The sequence below is a fragment of the Frieseomelitta varia genome, unplaced genomic scaffold (assembly GCF_011392965.1).
Source record: "Frieseomelitta varia isolate USP_RPSP 00005682 unplaced genomic scaffold, Fvar_1.2 scaffold_332, whole genome shotgun sequence".
Lineage (NCBI taxonomy): Eukaryota > Metazoa > Arthropoda > Insecta > Hymenoptera > Apidae > Frieseomelitta > Frieseomelitta varia.
Window position 1 is genome coordinate 227,498 of NW_025110071.1, and position 19,336 is coordinate 246,833.

The window sequence follows — 19,336 nt, forward strand, 5'->3', positions numbered from 1 at the left end:
AGTGAGATGGACGACAAGAAGGGGCGGATAGAGAGGGATGTAAGGTTTTATAAAACACAAAAGCACAGGATGGACAGTAGTGACCAATATCCTGACCTGGTCGAGTGTAAACACGTCTTTGTTCGACGCCGTTTACTCTGTAACATTAGGGAGGGTGGCTTTTCCGCGATTCCTCCGATCTCTGCTCCCACGTAGAATTCATTCCACGAAAGTCGATTATTTCCTTCTTTTTTTTTTTCAAATTCACAATCATGTTTAAAAATTTATATTTTTTCTTAAATCAGAAAGGGGAGTAGTATATTAATATTTCGTGTTTCGAAGCATTTCTATTCGTTAGCTGTTAGCCCGTTAAATATTTTTACAATCACCACAATCCATAAATTAGAGTCATTTATATTCAACACGTTTCTCAGCGAGTAAAAATCTTTCTGGAAAAGTTTACATTAGCATTAAGCTGAGATTAGAATGAAATATTTAAGTAGTGATCTGTTTCAATTATTGCATTAAGTTATAAATTCTGATTTACTTCAAGCTCAAATTATTTCAACATACATTAAATAGCAGTAGCGTACGATCGAGTTGCAATTAACTCATGCTAACTTTGAATTATTTTCTTGAGAACGTTTATATTCGTAGCGATTTGCAATCTGCTCGATTTTCGATTAATCTTGCTTAACGAAAAGAATGTACTCCAGGTCACGGACGTGTCGCAGCGGAACAGCAGCAGCGGAACTAGCGGCAGCGCTTCCTCGCCTAGTTCCGGGGTGAGTAGTCAGTTAACTGGAAATCATCAACAGCAACAGCACACGGCAGGCCAGTCGAACAACAGCAACTCGCAAGCTGCCCTGGCTGCTCAACTAGTCAGCCAGCAATTGCTGATGCACGGATCTCTCGGCGCTCTCGGGCCGCAGGAAATTCAAGCGCTGGCGTCAACGTTCCAACAGCAACAGCAGTCGCTGCAGCAACAGCTGCAGCAACTAGCAATGTTTCAGCAAGCCAACTCCGCCGCGGCTGGCCAACTTCCGGCCCAGGCGCAGTTCTTCTTGCAGAACCAGGTTCGTGAAAACTTTCACATTATTTTCACCAGATTAGCCGATTACTGAATTACTGAAAAGGAAAACCTTTGTTGCTGGCACGATGCGTTGGGAAATCTGATTTTAATAGAGAAAGTAAGTTTAAAAGAAGGTCGTCGCGTTATTTAAACGTCTCAGAAAATTCGAACGCGACGGGAAGAATCGATTGGATCAACGATTATTTATACTCAGATATGTACCGTTGTTGTTGTCGGGATCACCGAGTTTAGATTATATTATTATTCATATTAGATTGCTCGGCATTTAGAGTATTTGATGTAATTTTCACATTAAAAAAATTTTCACAATTAAACAACCTAATTCTATATTGCTACAATCTTCAACGACATTAAAAGGGCATAACTAAAATTTTGGATATTTGATTTGATTTTGTACTGTAAATGTTGTTCGTAATGAAAATTTCAAAATTGAATAATTTTCTCCAAGACGTTACTATTATTATAATTAATTAAAAAGGATACCCTATCGTAGAACAACGTTAAAGGGTTGAAACAACCCCTAGAAATGAAACACGTTTCACAAGGAAGATCGGTGTTCTCGCAACAAAATTTCTTTTTCCCCCCCTTGTAAGAAAAGTCAGACGCGTTTCCTATCGCTGGTTAAAAGGAATTACGACAGCAGCGAACAAATGCATCCCCGTGTGCGCTCGAATTTCGACGCCATTGTTCTCCGGGCACTCGGCGAAATTACCTACTCGATGCGAATTCGATTCGAATCGTCGTCGGCTGGCGGGAACGGTGGAGGTAGATGAGCGCGAGTCCTCCAAAGAGGACGTTCCACGCGGTATCTGATCGACCGCTCGAAAAGAAGCAGACGTCTTATTCTTCGGGGACGGTTCGCTCGATTTGACGCAGAGATAGCCGGCTGTAGATGTCACAAAGGGACACGAGGTCTCGTTTCTGCTCGTTTGGCCTCGCGTTTTTTCCATCGCTGACGTGCTCTTTGGAAACGCTACTGTGGAAAATCGTGATTGATCGAATAATTAGAACTTGACGAGCACGAGGCCCGAGCGTTCGCCAAGCAGTAACCCAGATGAAAATTCAGCGAATAAGGTCGGCCTCTCTATAGAGAGTTCGTGGTCATGCTCGTCAAATTAGAATTTGACAGTCTTCGACTTTTTTTTTAGAAATGTTCTTTTCATTTGCATCGTGATGAAATTGAATCGAATGATTAGAACTCGATGACGGATGAGGAAGAATTTGCCAGTCTCCAATTAAATTTCAATAGTTGCACAGATTTTCTAGAAACCTTACCTCTCTGTTTTCATTGTAAAAGAACATCATCGAACCGATCAAACAGTTGGAATTTACCGACCATGGGAAAACATATGCCTGTCCCCCGTGAAATTTCCATAAATAAGATATTTCCGTGATCTTTCTGAGAAAAAAAAAAAAAGTTCTCTGTTCCCCTCACAAAGAAACTTGCCTACGTTCAATCTTCCGTTCGGTGAAGGTAAAAAATGATCGGCAAATACGTTCATCAGCTGCGCCCTCGTAAAGAGCATTCCCTGAATATCGTTCGTTTTGTGTGTGTTTTGTCCCGAGCGAGATCCTGCAGGATCGAAGTAAGAAAAATCGATATATCCGGGGATACGATGAAAAACGATCCTCCTTCCTGGATCGCCGCCGATCTCGCCTCCTCCCTCTGTCGCCCCCTCCCCCTCCCCCTCCCCCTCTCGAGAAATCGTTGAATGGAATCCTTCGGGGTCTCCTCCTCGAGGAGTGCATTTACGAACAAAATTTCTATAGATTCCACCACGTGAAGCGCGTGCACGTTCTACGTAACCTCCTTGGAAAAACTAACAAAACGACTTCGAACTTGAGCAGATTTAATGGCCGTGGTATACGTAGCTGCGAGGATTAAAGGCCTCGGGTCTTCCGTGTCTCCTTTGAAAGGTGCAACAAGGAGATCCCTTCGGCACCTTGCCACGGGGTGCCTTTTGTTACCTCACACGTGGCCAGGCTGTTTCTTTTCTCCTTCCCCTGTGTCCCTCCACCCCCTTGATCCTCCATCTTCCTTCCCCCGTCGTTTCGTCTTTTTCTTTTCGTTTACATCGAGTCGAGCAAACTCTCCCTCTCCACCTCCCTTCTTTTTTCTCCACCGCTTTTCGAGAACAGTCGCGGGATTAGAAACGCGGACACGCCGCGTATTCTCGTCGCGCAACCCTTCTTCGAGTCGGTTGCAACCTGCGTCAAAGATTCGAAGGGTTACACGCATGACGTAAGAGCATCGTCGTTCGTAACGCGGATTTGATTCCTCTCAAGCGTGTTTTTTTGGGTTACCAGCTGACACGTAACATCTCAAGTTTGTAACGATTCGTAACATTAATGTTTCAACTGCGTGGTGAAATTCGGGTCGATATTTAAGTCGCTATGATCCTTTCTATTCTAATTATTACCGAAATCTGATGATCATCCTGACAGATCGGACATTTAAGAGTAAATTATTTTTCTAATTTCAGAATTGATCTGTATCGTTATTACAGATATTAAAATTAAGTTGGAAAGTCTTTTGAATATCAAATCGTTTTAAATGCGTATTGAATATTAAAAAAAGAAAAGAAACACTGTATTTTGGATATTTTATATATTCTTTCATGTTTTATATATTCTTTCAATTCCACACTGTGAAACTTTCTATAAATGCAGAAAAGTCCGAGATAAGTCATTAATATTTACTTTCTGCCAAAAATTAGAAATATTTATTTTCTGTGCCCGATACTAAAAACTCCACGAATGCAATTTTTATTCAATCACGTAATAATACATGTAATAATAGAATAATATTACGCTATCAATAATTAAAATAGCTTATAAAATATAACACTAAAAAAGAGAGAAATAAAAATTCCATTGAGAGAGAGAGAGAGAGAGAGAGAGAGAGAGAGAGAGAGAGAGAGAAATAGAGAGATCGAAAGTTTCGATTTCCTGAATGTGCGTCTTTCGACTCGCTTTCAAAAATTCCTTATCACAACCAACGATCATGTAAATTAGCTGTGCACCGTGATTTTGCATTTGTACCTATTACTTTCACCGTCTTTCCCAGATATAGGAAGTAAAAACGCAAGTCATGCTTTCTAGTTTTGATATTCCGACTGAATTCGCGTGAATACAGGTGAATTTTAAGTGTTGTCGAATTGAACCTGCGCGGTGGCACGTGGCGGTATTCAAAGCACCCTTCGCAGGGTGTCTTCGCGATCGACAATAAGCATAAACCGGCTTGACACGCGACCAATCCCTAGAAACCCTTTTCCTCCCCGGGCAACTCGTTTCGCACCGGCCCCTTATTCTCGTAATCGAGCATCTGGTTAAGAAAAGGGTGAAGATAATCGATCGGTTCGCGACCGCCCCTTCGGCGACTTCTCCCGTACCTGTCCACGGGCGCAACACGTGTCGCCTTCCGAATAGGAACCGCATAATCCACCGTCGCGTGGAGCTACGCGGTTTAATGTCTGCCATTTATCTCCAATAAGGGGTTAGAAAGATCACCGTGATCGATAACCGGCACGATTTTTCAAGGGCGGTTCCGAGGCACTAAGATTCGCAAGGCTTTCAAAGGACTCTTTTCACGTTCTTTTGCTCACTTTCCAATCCAATTATGGCATGTAGAGTGTCCTGCGAACTGTGGAAAACTGACACTTTTTTTTTTTTTCCATCTAAGACTTCGCTTTTAAGGAAATCGAAATTTGAAAATTTGTCAAGTGTAACACTCGAATATATTGTTGATTCTGTATAATAGGATTGAGGTCGTATTTACAACGTTCAAGTGAATCAATTAAAAAAATGTATAAGAATTATCCTACGTAAATAGAATAGATTTGCGTCCTTTTACCGTAGTATATCAATATTAATCGTTAGTTATACAAAGAAGATGCGATCAATGGTGGTCAACCGTCTTGCAGGGGCTGTTGCAGAGCGGTGGCTACTCCTCAAGATCCAGTCATCCGCGCTCACAGTCCACGCAGGTACGACAGACCATAAAATCTATTGAATTAACCCCTTGAAGGCTCATTGGATTTTTTTTTATGTTCCATTTTCCTGTTACAGCTATAGTTTCTATTCTAGTTATAAATTCTTTCAAAAAGAAACTTTCTTTAAGAAATATATAATACTTACTGCTCGAGCCATCGTTCCATCGATGTTTTAATCTCTCCATTTTTTAGTCAAACTATGTCAGAGCAATCAAACGTCCAGTACTTGTGATTAACTAGAACCTGCCGGCAAATTCGTATGAAACAGGTCAGCGGGGGAAAATGTTACAGTTGAAAGTCACAGCAATACAAAGCCCTGCAAAATGATACACAGTATTACATTAATCGTTATATCGTACTATTCACGATCTTCTTCACTATTTAATCAACGCGGTCGCTATTCACCTAAACGTTCAACATCTCGAATCGGATCCGTGATACTTGGTCCATCGAGCCACAGTACAATTATCACACGTAAAATTTTCTACGTAGGCAAACGTAACATCACGGGGACGAAGCCTAAGGAGTTAATTTAAAAAAAGAGAAAGTCCTTTAACTGTATACTTTCTTCACCGTACTCGGAGAACGAAAAGAAGGCGGAAAAGAAAGAAGAAAATTCAATTACGTGTTGTCAGGTGCAGCAGGCAGTGGCACAGGCAGCCCAGCAATTGCAAGCTCTGCAGAAGCAACAGGCTCTTCAAGGTAGCGGAGGCTTAGTTGGTCGAAGTCTGAGCCAACAAAGGTCGCCACCGCCGCCTGGAACACCTCCAGCGGTGAAACAGCCGCCACCAAGATTGGAACCATCGCCGGAGGAGACCACGGACCTCGAGGAATTAGAACAGTTCGCCAAGACCTTCAAACAGAGGCGGATCAAACTCGGCTTCACCCAAGGCGACGTTGGACTCGCCATGGGCAAACTTTACGGCAACGATTTCTCCCAGACGACGATCTCCAGGTGGGCAATTCTTGTAATTACGAACGAGACGAGCAACTGAAAGATCGCTACGTCCATTTTACGACTCCATTACGATTTTGTTTTTCGTTCTTGTTCACCAGGTTCGAGGCGTTGAATCTTTCGTTTAAGAACATGTGCAAATTGAAGCCGCTTCTGCAGAAATGGTTGGAGGACGCGGACAACTCGCTGAACAACCCGAATTCACTTTCGAACCCACTTACCACACCGGAAGCGATAGGCAGACGACGGAAAAAAAGAACGTCGATAGAGACCAGCGTGAGGGTCGCTCTGGAGAAAGCGTTCGTGCAAAACCCGAAGCCTACTTCGGAGGAAATTACCGTGTTAGCGGACACTTTGGCCATGGAGAAAGAAGTAGTCAGGGTATGGTTTTGTAACAGGTGAGCATAAAAAAATTCTTTCTTTTTCTAAAATTATGTATGTGTGTACGTCGTCTCAAAAAGGGAATTGTCAGTCCTCTAAAGATTAATATGTGTCATATGTAGTTGTTTGACTAGAGGTAATTTTCAAAATAGAAATCATAGAGTTAAAATTGTGTGAGAAACAAAAAAAAAAAAAAAAAAAAAACCTATCCGTTTGTAATAATTGTACGTAACATCAGTTTAATAGTTCTAATCACGCTGCATGCGCAGGAAAGTTCTCATACATTTATAGGAAATATTGGAAATATAAAGCCATGGTTCCATTTTAAATTGCGTTCTCAGAGAACGAATTGAAAAACATGAAACATGAGATATAAATGTTTGTGATACGAATGTTTCCAAAGAAAACGTTCTCGAAAATATAAATAAAAAATCCGTAGACTTGTAACAACGTATAACGAAGCGCTTCATCGCCGCATCCCGCCTCATTGCAGACGACAGAAAGAGAAAAGGATCAATCCACCAACGGCTGCGATGGGCAGTCCGACAATGGCATCGCCAGCACCTTCGGTCTTCGGATCACTCGCCAGTAGTATGTCCGGCAGCCCTCTTGCTCTGACGACTCATTCATCAGGCATCGCGCATCCTCATACCCATCAGACACCTCTCGGTTCGCCGTTACCCTTGGCCTTGGTGGGTTCTGCAAGTGGAAACTATCATCCGCTCAGCAGCAAGTCTCACGAGTGACACCAGCCCACCCATCAGGGGGAGACGCTTTACCATCAGCACCATCAACATCACCCACCACATCAGCAACAACAGCAACGACGTTTGTGCAATCTACCAGAATTTTATCACTAATCGTGACGATGATTTAGTGACCACTCGAACGTTTGATTGACTTCATAGAATGTTCAAAGCGCGGTGAAATCGACAGAGTCGAGCGATGCGCGTTTATCGAGGTTGGAAATAGCTGACGGCATGATACGATTCCAAACATATCCTGGTATCTTCACTTGGAAGAAATTGTATCAAGAATGAAAGCAATCTGTAATGTTGGATGATGATCGATGAATTCGAAAACGATGGGGAGCCTCGGCGAAGGAGATCGTTGGTGTCTTTCTCTATCTTTAGGAACAAGAGACTCTTAACAAAATTTTGTCGTCTAAAGGTTTGTCCAGCGTTGTACTTCGAACGTTTCGCATCGCAGTATCACTTGTGTTTGTCTTCGTTTCGTTGATTGGATCGATTGGCACGATGTGGCGTGGAATCGAATTTCATAAGGATCATGTGATTAGATTATTTTTTTTTAATTCCCTCGAGCGTATTTATTTTACTCGGCATGATTTATAAAAAAATGACTAGTATAGATTTGAATTTCGTTCTGCATGCCAAATAATTACAGGATCGTTTCCGCTGATCGATGTTTATTTTTATACAAGATGCAATTAACGACACGAGTACAACCGGCTGTGAACTCTTATAAAACAAGCCACTTAATCGGTTTCTGCAGCATGTCACTTGAATTGTCATCAAATATTTACATATATCAAATACATATATTATATCAGTAGAGAGAAAATAGGGGTGAATCATTCGACGATACGTGTAATTGTCGACTGATTCTCCTCCGTGTCCTTCGAGTTTCCTTCGATCCATCGAGCGATTTCGTTACACACTGCATTTCATGTGCACGTTGTTTCACGGTCTCGAAAAATTCGGTCGAATTTTTCGAAATCGTGAAACCAAATCAAAAAAGAAGGCTACTCGAGAATTTCTCTCGTGCATTCGTGTAACGAATTACGGCGGAACGTACGATTCGGAATAGAAAGAACAGCGAGGAAACGACGAACCTTTTCGTTCATCGATCGTGTTGCGATCAAGACGATCCCTTCGAAGAGGCCGAACATTCCTTGAAAGTACTCGCTTCTTCGTGATAAGCAGGGTTTATACGCCACTTGCGAGGGAACGTTCTTCGAGATCGAAAACTTGTTTGTTATTAATGAGTAGTCTGCGGAGTTTTAAACATTTGCGCGAAATTTACATTGAAAAATAATTTCGAAATAATTATCTGTTACAATTTACATTGAAAAATAATTTCGAAATAATTATCTGTTACAATTCGACTATGGATTTTCATGTATTTATGTGAGATTCGAAAACCTCATCGACCGTGCGAAGCTGCTGAAATAATTAGATTACATTATTTATTTTTAATTATAATTGGATTTTTATGTATTTATGTGAAATTTGAAAGTACGAAAATACACATGAAGCGCAGAACTTAAAATAAAATATTCAAAATGCTGGCTTGTTATGATAGTGTAACATATTATAGGCTTGTTATGATATTTAATAAGCGAAGTATAAGCTTCGACTACGTTCTGATTACTTAACGAAGATATGAATTTGTCCGTAATCCGTAATCTCTAAGTGGCGGCAAAGGAGTATAAGTCAGAAACATTATTTAGCAGAAAAGTATTTATAATGTTCAAATTTAAAGTGCAATGTAAAGTCAGGTGTTGGATTTCGGTTTGTGATATTTGATAACAATTATGCCTCGACCCCCTTAAAATGTACATCATATTTTTGAAAATGATTGTTTTTATTGGAATTTGACTTATAATCTTTTTTTCCTACTTATCAGAGTGTTATAATGCTTGAAAAGCATTAGAGCAACAAATCCGGCTGTATTCGTAAAAATTTGACTTTGCATGGACATGTGCAGTTAGTGATGTTTTATTTGACACTGAAATATTCACTGCCACCGATGAACTATTTAATCTTCGATGAACAAAAAAAAGAATGGAAGATTCTTCTTCTACTTAAAAATCAATGATTAATTGATAGTTTAGGCTACTTCTACTTTCATCGAGTGTAATTAATATAGAAATCAAACGAGCCTTCGATCTTCAAGTTTGAAGCTCCTCTTGAAGTGGTGAACATGCGGCAAGGACCGACAATACGACATGTATATAATTATTATGCGTTTGCGTGTCTGTCGTCATACATATCCGTGTTTTGAGTTTGTACATATAGGCGAGAAAGGAGAAAAAATAAAATACATACCGAGAAACGTGCGTGCGTAATTTTGTAGTAGAAAAAGAGAGAGAGAGAGAGAGTGAGAGGGGGGGAGGAGAATACGGAAAATGGCTCGTTTATCTTCAACAGTGAGGTCCTCGTCCAAGCCTTGGACGAACGATTTTCAACGAATCGTAATTACTCAAACCAAAGTATCGTCACGCTTAATCGTTGTAGAACGCGTAATCAACGTAGACGAAAGTAACGAAAAGATAGATTCTCAGGAGGATGAACGAAAAAGCGTGCTACGTATTCTCTGTTTTTTGGACAGACACGACGATTAGCTGTTGTAGATATGTCTGTATCTGTACATACGGTGACATTGGCAAGCGTCGCATACGTAGCTCGTATACGTTTACACAAGTTGATCGATCACGCTCGAGTTTCCGTAGCCACCACGATGTTAGTAATGTTCGTTAGAACGCGCGAACTCTCGACTCTGATCGCGATGAAACTCCTTAAGTTAAAGGCTATGAATTATAAAGGCTCGACAAAGGGATGAAACAAATGGTGATTACGTAATAGTCTTCGGACAGGTTTACACGTAGAAGTTTGTAATCGCCGTACGCTAGGAGCCGTCAATATATACGGCATATATTATACATTATGTTACTTGTGCGTATGTGTGCGTATGAAGCACAGGTAGTCGTTGCGCGAACTTCAGGAATATACATATACAGGGTGGGATCCACTTCGGGAGCTGATTGTACGTCTAAAAATAATGAAAAAAAGTCATATAAATATATGTCCTATCTGTCTTCGTTTATGAAATATAATGAATTTTTTGTTTTAATTACTTTTACAAAAGATGCTCGAAATGACCACCTTGCATTTGAAGACAAGCCTGCACGCGTTTTGTCATTCATCTGGTTACTCTTTCTATCATTCCTGGTGTTTCTCGAATTTGTCGGAAGCCTTGTTCTATTCTATTTCGTAGTATTTCAGCATGCTCAATCGATGTTGCGTATACAATAGATTTTAAATGTCCCCACAAATGAAAATCTAATGGATTGAAATCCGGAGAACGAGCAGGCCATGCAATAGGACCTCCACGACCAATCTATTTATTTGCAAAGTGTCGATTGAAAAATTGCCTAGCCACTCGGCTAAAATGCGGCGGAGCTCCATCATGCATAAACCGCATACGAAGTCTAATATCGAATTGGAACTTCCTCTAATATTTCGTGTAAACGCGTGCTCAAAAAATCAACGTACTTTGTGCCTGTTCATCAAGAAAGAAAGGTCCAATTAAAGATTTATCAATTATTCCTGCCCATACGTTTAAACTAAAATGTTGATGTCTTGAAAGCACAATAACATGTGGGTTTTCTTCATCCCAATTATGATTATTATGAAAATTGAATGTACCATCCCTGGTAAAACTAGCTTACTAGAGTTTGCTCTGCTTATATAATTCATTATATCTCATAAACGAAGACAGATAGGACATATATTTATATGACTTCTTTTCGTTATTTTTAGATGTACAATCAGCTCCCAAAGTAGGTCCCACAAGTTACAAAACACCCTGTATGTATAAATATACATACTATACATAAATTTATAAAGTAAACGTGTTGTAAATAACAGAGAGATAGGACAGAGAACGGCGATTAGCGAATCCGCGGCGGATTTATTCACCGTGACGCGTTCGTTTCTTATTATTGCGACGCTTATTATTAAGTAATTTTTAATTATAGTGTACCATCGGGCAACGCTGATCGCCACAGCGATCGTAAGTTCGAGAAATCGTGGAAGAACTCGAATTTGTAACTCGGCTGTAACATTCGTGCAACAAACGTGGATCGAATTGCTTCTTCCTTTTATCTGTTCTACTTATTTTTTTCATTACTTTCTATACATAATACATCGATCAACGATGAGGAAATTATTTCAAGCGTGTGCTACGATAACAAACAGAAAAATCATTGTCGTTGTTAAGTGCTGATAAATGTCTGGTAACTGTAGCACTTATACTACATTACCAAATATTCTTGATACTGACGTTTATTTCCAGTACTCAATCATCTCGTTCTTACGATCGGCAACATCAACCAGTTAAATCCGTGTATATATATTTGTTGCAAGAGTTATTTCATTTTATATGTATATAGCATTGAGCGTATGCTATCCGGTAATGTGTATGCGTATCACGAGCACGACGTGTGTGTATATATATTTGATATTATATTATATGTAATTTTCTACGGAAGCTGTGTGAACGCAACGCGATACGTCACAATATATATTTTCGGTATTCTGATATATCGTGGACGCGTAATTATATATAATATAATATAATATAACATGTGTATGCATGTATGTATGTATGTATGTATGTATATATGTAAACGCGTACGAGATCTCATATCGATCACGCGCGTCTTTTCGTTCTTAGATCATTCGAACACAGGCATCGAAATACACGCGATCACCCCTCCCACCCTCCCACCATTTCCTTTCACATAACCATCCTCATCTCATAGTTTCACAACTTCGAGTTTCCATCTCTTCGATTGATCCTTTACTTCGTTTTATTTCGAATCATTAACTTCCAGAGTCGTGGACCAAGCTGTAGTGAAAATTACATGAATGAGAAAGAAAGAGCGAGAGAAAATATTGCGGGGAGATAAAAAAAAAAAAAAGAGTTCCTAGAGCACCAGTTTCGAGTGCGTTACGTAGACGTTTTATAAATTCAGCACGATGAACGGATGTGTAATCAATAGAAATGTGAGAAAAACTGGTAAAGCGGGAAGAACACAATTCCTGAGACGGAAAATGAGAAACGAACAGCATATAAATTAGGGTCACTTACACCTTCTTTGTCTTTTGTTCATTTTTTCTTTTTTTTTCGTTCGTCGGAAGTATTTTTTTTTTTTTGTAGACAGATGAGAGAAAGAGAATAGAATTGAACCCATATCCTCTAATCGATGTGTTTATTTTCTTTTTTCTCGTGAACTTCGATAAGCCAGCGCATTTCGCAAGCGATAGATACATTATTATTGATTATCATTATTATTATTATTATTATTATTAATTATTTCATTATATTTTAACTTTTATTATTTGAAAATAAAAGTGCTAGACAGACTTTAGTTACTTTTTGTTCTTTTCATTTTCTTTCTGTCTATCCTTTGCATTTCCTGTTTTTGTTTCTTTATATAGAACATGCAGATAATCCTAGAGCGTTCCCTACTGTATCTGATAACACTTAATCGACAGAGCAAGAACTATGGATTTATTTATTTCTTTCATTTTCTTTTATTGATTTTTCAAGATCTCGAGACACGTTTACGCAATATCGCCGGTAGGTTTACCAGTCGAGGGTTAGGAAGATCAGTTGCTGTCAAGTGCTACGTGCATTATTGTTATCTAGCAACGTTTTGCAAGTATTTAATCACGAGCCTCTGTAAATACTTTTCGTTCTTTTCTCTTTCGGTACAGAGTACATCGATTTAATTTCAAACATTCGATCCGGTATTTTCGTTATAATATTCGAAAGGAAGATTCGTCGGAAGTTAATGCGAAAACGCGTAAGATTTTACTCCTACCGTCCCATCGCGTTTTTTTTCCTGTAAATATATATGCGAAATAGCGTAAAAATCGCGCGAGGAAACGCTGGCGTTAAAAAGAAAAAAAAGAAAAAAAGACGCGCCAAGAAGCGCGTTCCCTTTCGAGATGGCAGCACGAACGAAACCAAAGCGGTTGGTACATCGAGAATTAGTCGACTAATCTCAATCAGTAGCGGTGTATAATTGTCTTTTGAGAGAACTCTAGCGTTATATAGAAATCTATTAAACAATTCGATGTGTAACTCGTTAATATTGGGACGCGAGCGTCGCTCGACTCGATGCCTAGGAGTAACGTTTAAGTAATAAGAACTGAAGGTAACATTAAACGGTAACACTGTGACAAGTGAGACAAAACTAAAAATTTAGAGGATATAATTAATTAAGAGGAATGGAAGGGGGAGAAAAAAAAAAGAAAAAATAATAAGAGCACGGTATGACAGTTCTTAAAAGATTAAACGAAATAATATTTAGAGTCGTGAGAATAGGGGTAAGTCCTTGTTCGATGACAAAGTTGTCTAAACTATTTTGTACCGAGAATTAGAGGCGTCTTCGTGAGACTCGCGATCTTTTTAAGGCAGTTCATTCGCGTACGCGTGACCATGAAATCTCATGCCACGGCACTACGATTAGGAATTAATTAATTGCAAAGCGTGTTTCTGACGTCCGCCCTTGATGTTCCGCGTTGGTCCTCCTCAGGGCTTTGCCGGAAGTTGGAGTGAAAGGTAGAGAGAATGTGAAAAGGCTGGGTGTGCGTGTGCTAATGGAAAAATGTATAAATAAAGTCATATCAACTCTGGAATAGTTCATGTTATCTAGGATATACTATTACTACGATCATTATCACAATATGATTAGTAAGAGTATTGTAATTGTATAATAAACTGCGTCATAGATACCTTACGCGTTCATTCTGTCATTAATTGAAATCTCCTTTCGAGAACACTGTTGCCAGCTGAAAGGTAACTTAATGCATAGTTTAAGTATTTACTGATTGCGCTATAATATTCCAATTTTTATTAATCACGATAGCTGAAGATAAATACCTAAACACGTAACTCTAGACAGCTCAATCATAAATCGCGCCAATGGAATTTTCGTAAGTCCGTAGTACGCCGCGAGGTGGCAGTAGTCAGTGTCCGCTTTTCGCGCGCCGCACACTTTGTACGCTCCGTATTGTGGAAAGTTTTCAAAAGATTTTATTAAATATTTGTCAATAATTCTCGATATTTTTATACAGATTGTGTTGTCCAAACGTTCTATTTATTAGACGATATATAAATCTTAATTTTCATTCAGTGTAATTTAGATTCCTTTGCCTTTGATGAACATTTCGTTTAAACGCTTCGGTAGTGGGCTCCATCTTGCAATTGCGCGATTCGTCCGCTGGTGAATGTCAGTAACCTAACCTCAATTCTAGCTCGACACGCTCAATTGTCACGTGTAAGTACCAAGTAAACAAATACTAAAATTTTTATCGTATACGTCGATTTCGAAACGGTGTTACAAAACATTATTATGATATCAATGAGATCAATTCTATTCTTGTAACGTGAAAGTGATCAAACGATTCTTGGTGTGAAATTCGGTAAGTTTAACCGTTTAATGGAGTGATAGAACACTGTGTGAAGAATGAGTGATTCCGAAAAAGAGGATGGTCCGACTACAACAGGACCGGTGGACAATGCTTGGTCGTTAAAAATCCCATCTTTTAAGCCTGAGGATAATCCTCATCGTTTGCTCGAAGAGAGTTCATTCGCTACTTTGTTCCCCAAGTATAGAGAACAATACTTGAAAGAACATTGGCCATTAATTCAGAAAGCGTTAGACGAGCATGCACTCAAGGCTGAGATGGATCTGGTCGAAGGTAGCATGACTGTGAAGACTACCAGAAAAACGTGGGATCCTTACATTATAATTAAAGCTCGTGACATGATTAAACTCATGTCTAGGTCTGTACCATTCGAGCAAGCGGTGAGAGTACTTCAAGATGACATTGGTGCAGATATCATAAAAATCTCCTCTTTCGTAAGAAACAGAGATAAATTTGTCAAGAGACGTCAGAGACTCATAGGCCCAAAAGGGTGTACCTTGAAATCCATCGAATTGTTGACAAACTGTTACGTTGTAGTGCAAGGACAGACTGTAGCTGCACTAGGCCCTTACAAAGGTCTTGCCCAAGCAAGACGTATTATTGAAGATACTATGAAGAATATTCATCCCATTTACAACATCAAAGCATTGATGATTAAGAGAGAACTGGCTAAGGATCCAAAATTGAAAAATGAAAATTGGGAAAGATTTTTGCCTAAATTCAACAGTAAGAATATTAGCAAGAGGAAACAACCGAAGAACAAGAAAGAAAAGAAACCGTATACTCCGTTCCCACCTCCTCAACAAGAGAGCAAGATAGACAAGATGATGGCTTCTGGAGAATATTTCTTAAAGGAGGAGCAAAAGATAGCGAAGAGAAAGAGAGAGCAGAACATGAGGCACCAGGAGGCTGAGAAGAAAAGGCAAGAACGCAGAGCGCAAGCGTTTGTACCACCTGAAGAGGAGTCTAAAGAAAAGAAAGAACAGAGTGACGATGTAAATTTGGATGAATTTAAGAAGAAGGTTAAAAAGGCACTGAAGAAACGCGGTGCCCAGTCATAGCATTTGCTAGCAAATTCGCAAACTGATGTCATTTGCTAAATTGTCAATTGTTGCTTGTACATTATACATGTTTTCAATAAAATAGAAGTTTAAGAAAGACTCGTGTAGTTTTTGGAATAATTTTAATTCCATCGTTTTATTAAAAAAAAAAAAAACCTTGTTTCTGTAAGTACTATAATATCGCGTTCTTAATGTACGATATTCGAATATATGTAAGTAGTTACCAGCCGCGTATATACTTACATATATTTCCAGTTTCTTTAGTATGATACATTTGCAAAATACAGAGTCGTAGAAATACAACGTGTACACCTTGAGGACAGGTATTCGATGTCGAAAACGAACGTCCATATACGCAACACATATTTTCCTCTCCAGGATTATTTTCGTAGGTTCGTGTTACAATTCCGATATAGCTTTCAAGCTATCCAATGGATCACGTGTGTCCATATGTACGAAACGAAATTTCAAATAAAACTCTCATCCCTTAACAGCTAATGTTTAAATAAAGAAACGTTACTTGTCAAGTTTTCGATCTCCTGAAACATATCAATCGCGTTTACCGCAACTAAAAAGCAACCGGGATTTCAACGATCGTTCTTTCCTCGAAGCAGCGCGTCATCTCGATAAACACGAGGCTAATAAAGAATTCAATGTATCGTACATATATATGATAGAGAAGTCGGAAATATTCGTGATAATGTACAGCGTATCCCTTATTGTTAGTTCGAGAGCACGTGAATCCAGTGCGTTGTACCTTAAACGTTAAGTCGGAGTCGCTCGTTTATCTTACAGCATACAAAGATTCATGGAAGTACGACGCTTTTATTTAACTTACACCGTAGACACGTTATATGTACAGCACGCGATTATGGTTGCCTCGTTGCTCGCGAAACGCGCGAACGAAAGAAAGTGACGAGCAACGCGTCGTGCGTTCGCAGAGTTCGCTCGAAGACGCCTCAGGACGGGAAACGGAGGATCGATCGATCGCGTAGAAGTATTTACAGCGCGTCGATTCGCGAGTCGATCGGGAGAGGAAGTCCTCTATTGTTCTACGTGTCGTAATATCCATTTGATACATTTGTTCGATTATGACGTTTCGTAGACCCGGTGGATGTTTGCTCGAGGAAATTAGGCAAAATTCTTCCGTTTAAACGCGTTATCGTTACCCTCTCGATATTTTTGTCTGCTCGATTATAATGAAATTATTTTCATAAATCCGAAGGATCTTGCCCGAGGGAATTGGGCAAAGTTTCCACCTTCAAACGGTGATTATCGTTCGCGGTTCGCGTTTAATTTAGCGGTCGAGCTAAAAAAGTGTTTAATTAAGAATTAAAAATGACGAGAGAAGTGCGTGATAAAAGTACACTGTAATATACATCGCAGTAATATTCCAAAATGCACGCGATACATTGTTCATGTACTCCATCGTGCACTTGGGACATCATCGCGCGTGGAGTGCGCTAATTATACGTAAAGTTCGTGCTAAATTGACGGCCCGAAATATGCGCGTTTAGAAGATTTTTTTTTTTTTCAATAAACGAGACGTTTCAAACATATATGTACAATAGTTCAGAGTCGATTAAATTCCAATTAATATCGTTCGATGGCTTAGCTTAACGTGTTTAAGAGTAAAAACAATCTCTCTCCCTCGAATCTGTACACCGGCTTCGTGTGACCACCAACGTGCGTAGATCATTCTGGGCGCGCTCGTATCATACAAAAGCTTACAATAACTCGATAGCGTAACTTCTGTGTACTTATATGTATACGTGCGTCAGAGGTCGAAATGACAGCAGTCGAATCATTGTTGTTCGTGAGAGTGTCAGTATATAAAAGATCGTTCTCTCGCTATAATATTGCTGTATAGTAGTTGCACCACTTTCTCGCCTCTGAACGACTCGGCGTGTTGTATTAATTCAATTAATTCCTTTAACTCAGAGATTCACCCTTTTTTAACGAGGTAAAATTTGTCGTTAGGTACCAGAACGACGAAAGTAAATTCGAAGAAACAACAACAAAATGAACAATTTTTGCAGTGGACTTCGCAACACGTCGAGTCTTCACGAGGTGAGCACAATTTTCCAGCTATTCGCACAACCAAGTAAATGTACAACTTTCTTATAGAAAAATAAATCTCTTTGTGAGAATGGTAGCATGTCTTTGGATCGAGAAGCACCCGATTCGCCTCGCGATCTATAGCTCGATCGGGGACACAAATCGATATCGACGCGCCATATCATGCGTGTGTTTATGTACGTGTGTGTGTATCGTGTGCTAAAAAATTAATGGTCGATCTGGAAATAGCATATTTGCCTTTTTATTCGCTGTTTAAGGCCATGGAAATAGGGGAATTGATAAAAAGCTACAATTTCGTTTCTTTTCATTATTTTCGTTTCACTCTTGCGGGGACAATGCTGATGAATCAGTCGTTAACAATAAATCGCGCGTCGATCGAATGAGAATTTGTGAACGTTTCGATGTTTGTTTAAACGATATTCAAACGGGGTAAACGAGTCGAGAGTTCGCTTAAAATTACGTGGTTGTAACATTTTCGTTTTCGTTCTACGCGCAGTGTAGTTTCAGAAATGATTCCACTTGAGATCATCGAAGTTAACGTAAGTGCACCGGAATGAAACAGCCCTTCGAAATGAACCGTTCGTCGACTAGGACAAACTCTCGTTTTACGTAACACTGATCAATTAAAATATATATATAAAAAAAAGAAAAGCCTAGACGTAGTCTTTGTTCATTGCTAGGCTGCGGATATTCGTGCAATTTCACAATTTTTAGCTGTAATTAATATTTATTTTAAAAAACTTTCTTTCAAAGAATCATTACTTAATATATATGTATATGTATAAATTTCCTTACATTTCTCAAGGACGCATAAACATCCGCAGTCCATTAATCACAAAATCAATTCCTCATACTTGTGAACTTGTCAAACTTTCGTATCACTTTCTACTCAAAGTGAAACAAAAAAAAAAAAAAGACAACCTGTTTCTCCGTCGTGAAACCTCAAAATACAGGAATTCAATTCCAATTTCAAACATTCCTCCAAACAGTCTCATTATATCTACGAGTACATCGGACCGATATATCACCCTTCTGATTTAGATAGTTCTTCGCGTTCGCGCTTCGTCAAGGTCTTCTCCTTTCTTTCTCACGGAGCAGCGAAACCCCCGATGTAAATCATCGTCGGGTTCGATTGAGCAGCCTCGATCTCGGATCGATCAGATCGCTCTCCCTGATTAGATCGACCCTCCCTCTTCTGATCAGATACCGCACTCGCTCGGTCCTTCGTGAGTGACGACGACACCGCGGTCTTCACGAGACACTGGTGGTCCTTGGGAGCTAGTGATTGTTATTGTAAAGATGCCACCTTTGCGTCTCGGCGTTTGAGTCGCATTTCTCCGCGGTGATGCCCCTTTGCGCGTGATATCTCGAGTCCACGCACACCGGGATCCTCGAATGGCGGATCAGGCCACCCTCCAGGTGCCTCCATTTCTGGTTCTCGCTACCGTCGCAGATTTGCATTAACAGCGTCGTGCCTTTCGCGTACACCGGCAGCGTTAGGCAGAGATCGTGGTGCTTGATGAGACCGTCCTTCGTCAGGCCCCATTCCTGCA

At 39.8% G+C, this 19,336-nt stretch overlaps 3 protein-coding genes and 1 long non-coding RNA gene across 12 annotated transcripts in view; 2 read left to right on the top strand and 2 right to left on the bottom strand.

Moving 5' to 3' along the window:
- LOC122530218 (POU domain, class 2, transcription factor 2-like) overlaps window positions 1-8,589 on the top strand; it is an 81,083-nt gene extending 72,494 nt beyond the window's left edge. Inside the window, exons 4-8 of one of the 8 annotated variants that reach the window (XM_043656989.1) lie at window positions 684-1,055; window positions 4,996-5,058; window positions 5,700-6,019; window positions 6,121-6,417; window positions 6,840-8,589. In XM_043656989.1, the coding sequence (XP_043512924.1) occupies window positions 684-1,055; window positions 4,996-5,058; window positions 5,700-6,019; window positions 6,121-6,417; window positions 6,840-7,146 (1,359 nt within the window). In that variant the 3' untranslated portion in view covers window positions 7,147-8,589. The remainder of the gene's footprint in view (window positions 1-683; window positions 1,056-4,995; window positions 5,059-5,699; window positions 6,020-6,120; window positions 6,418-6,839) is intronic. The other 7 variants (XM_043656986.1, XM_043656987.1, XM_043656988.1 and 4 more) reach the window with 7 other exon arrangements.
- LOC122530227 lies at window positions 171-11,642 on the bottom strand. The gene is made up of 3 exons (XR_006306932.1): window positions 11,082-11,642; window positions 5,139-5,140; window positions 171-181 (listed from the first exon to the last, which is right to left on the bottom strand). It is a non-coding gene; the product is annotated as an uncharacterized LOC122530227 (long non-coding RNA).
- Window positions 11,643-14,375: 2,733 nt separating this feature from the next.
- LOC122530220 (KRR1 small subunit processome component homolog) lies at window positions 14,376-15,801 on the top strand. Its single transcript, XM_043656997.1, has one exon. It carries the CDS (start codon window positions 14,682-14,684, stop codon window positions 15,702-15,704), a length of 1,023 nt encoding a protein of 340 aa, XP_043512932.1. The 5' UTR covers window positions 14,376-14,681; the 3' UTR covers window positions 15,705-15,801.
- A 2,026-nt stretch (window positions 15,802-17,827) lies between these two features.
- Window positions 17,828-19,336, bottom strand: part of LOC122530219 (polypeptide N-acetylgalactosaminyltransferase 2) — a 112,674-nt gene continuing 111,165 nt past the window's right edge. For both annotated transcript variants that reach the window (XM_043656995.1, XM_043656996.1), the window contains exon 10: window positions 17,828-19,331. In XM_043656995.1, the coding sequence (XP_043512930.1) occupies window positions 19,062-19,331 (270 nt within the window). In that variant the 3' untranslated portion in view covers window positions 17,828-19,061. The remainder of the gene's footprint in view (window positions 19,332-19,336) is intronic.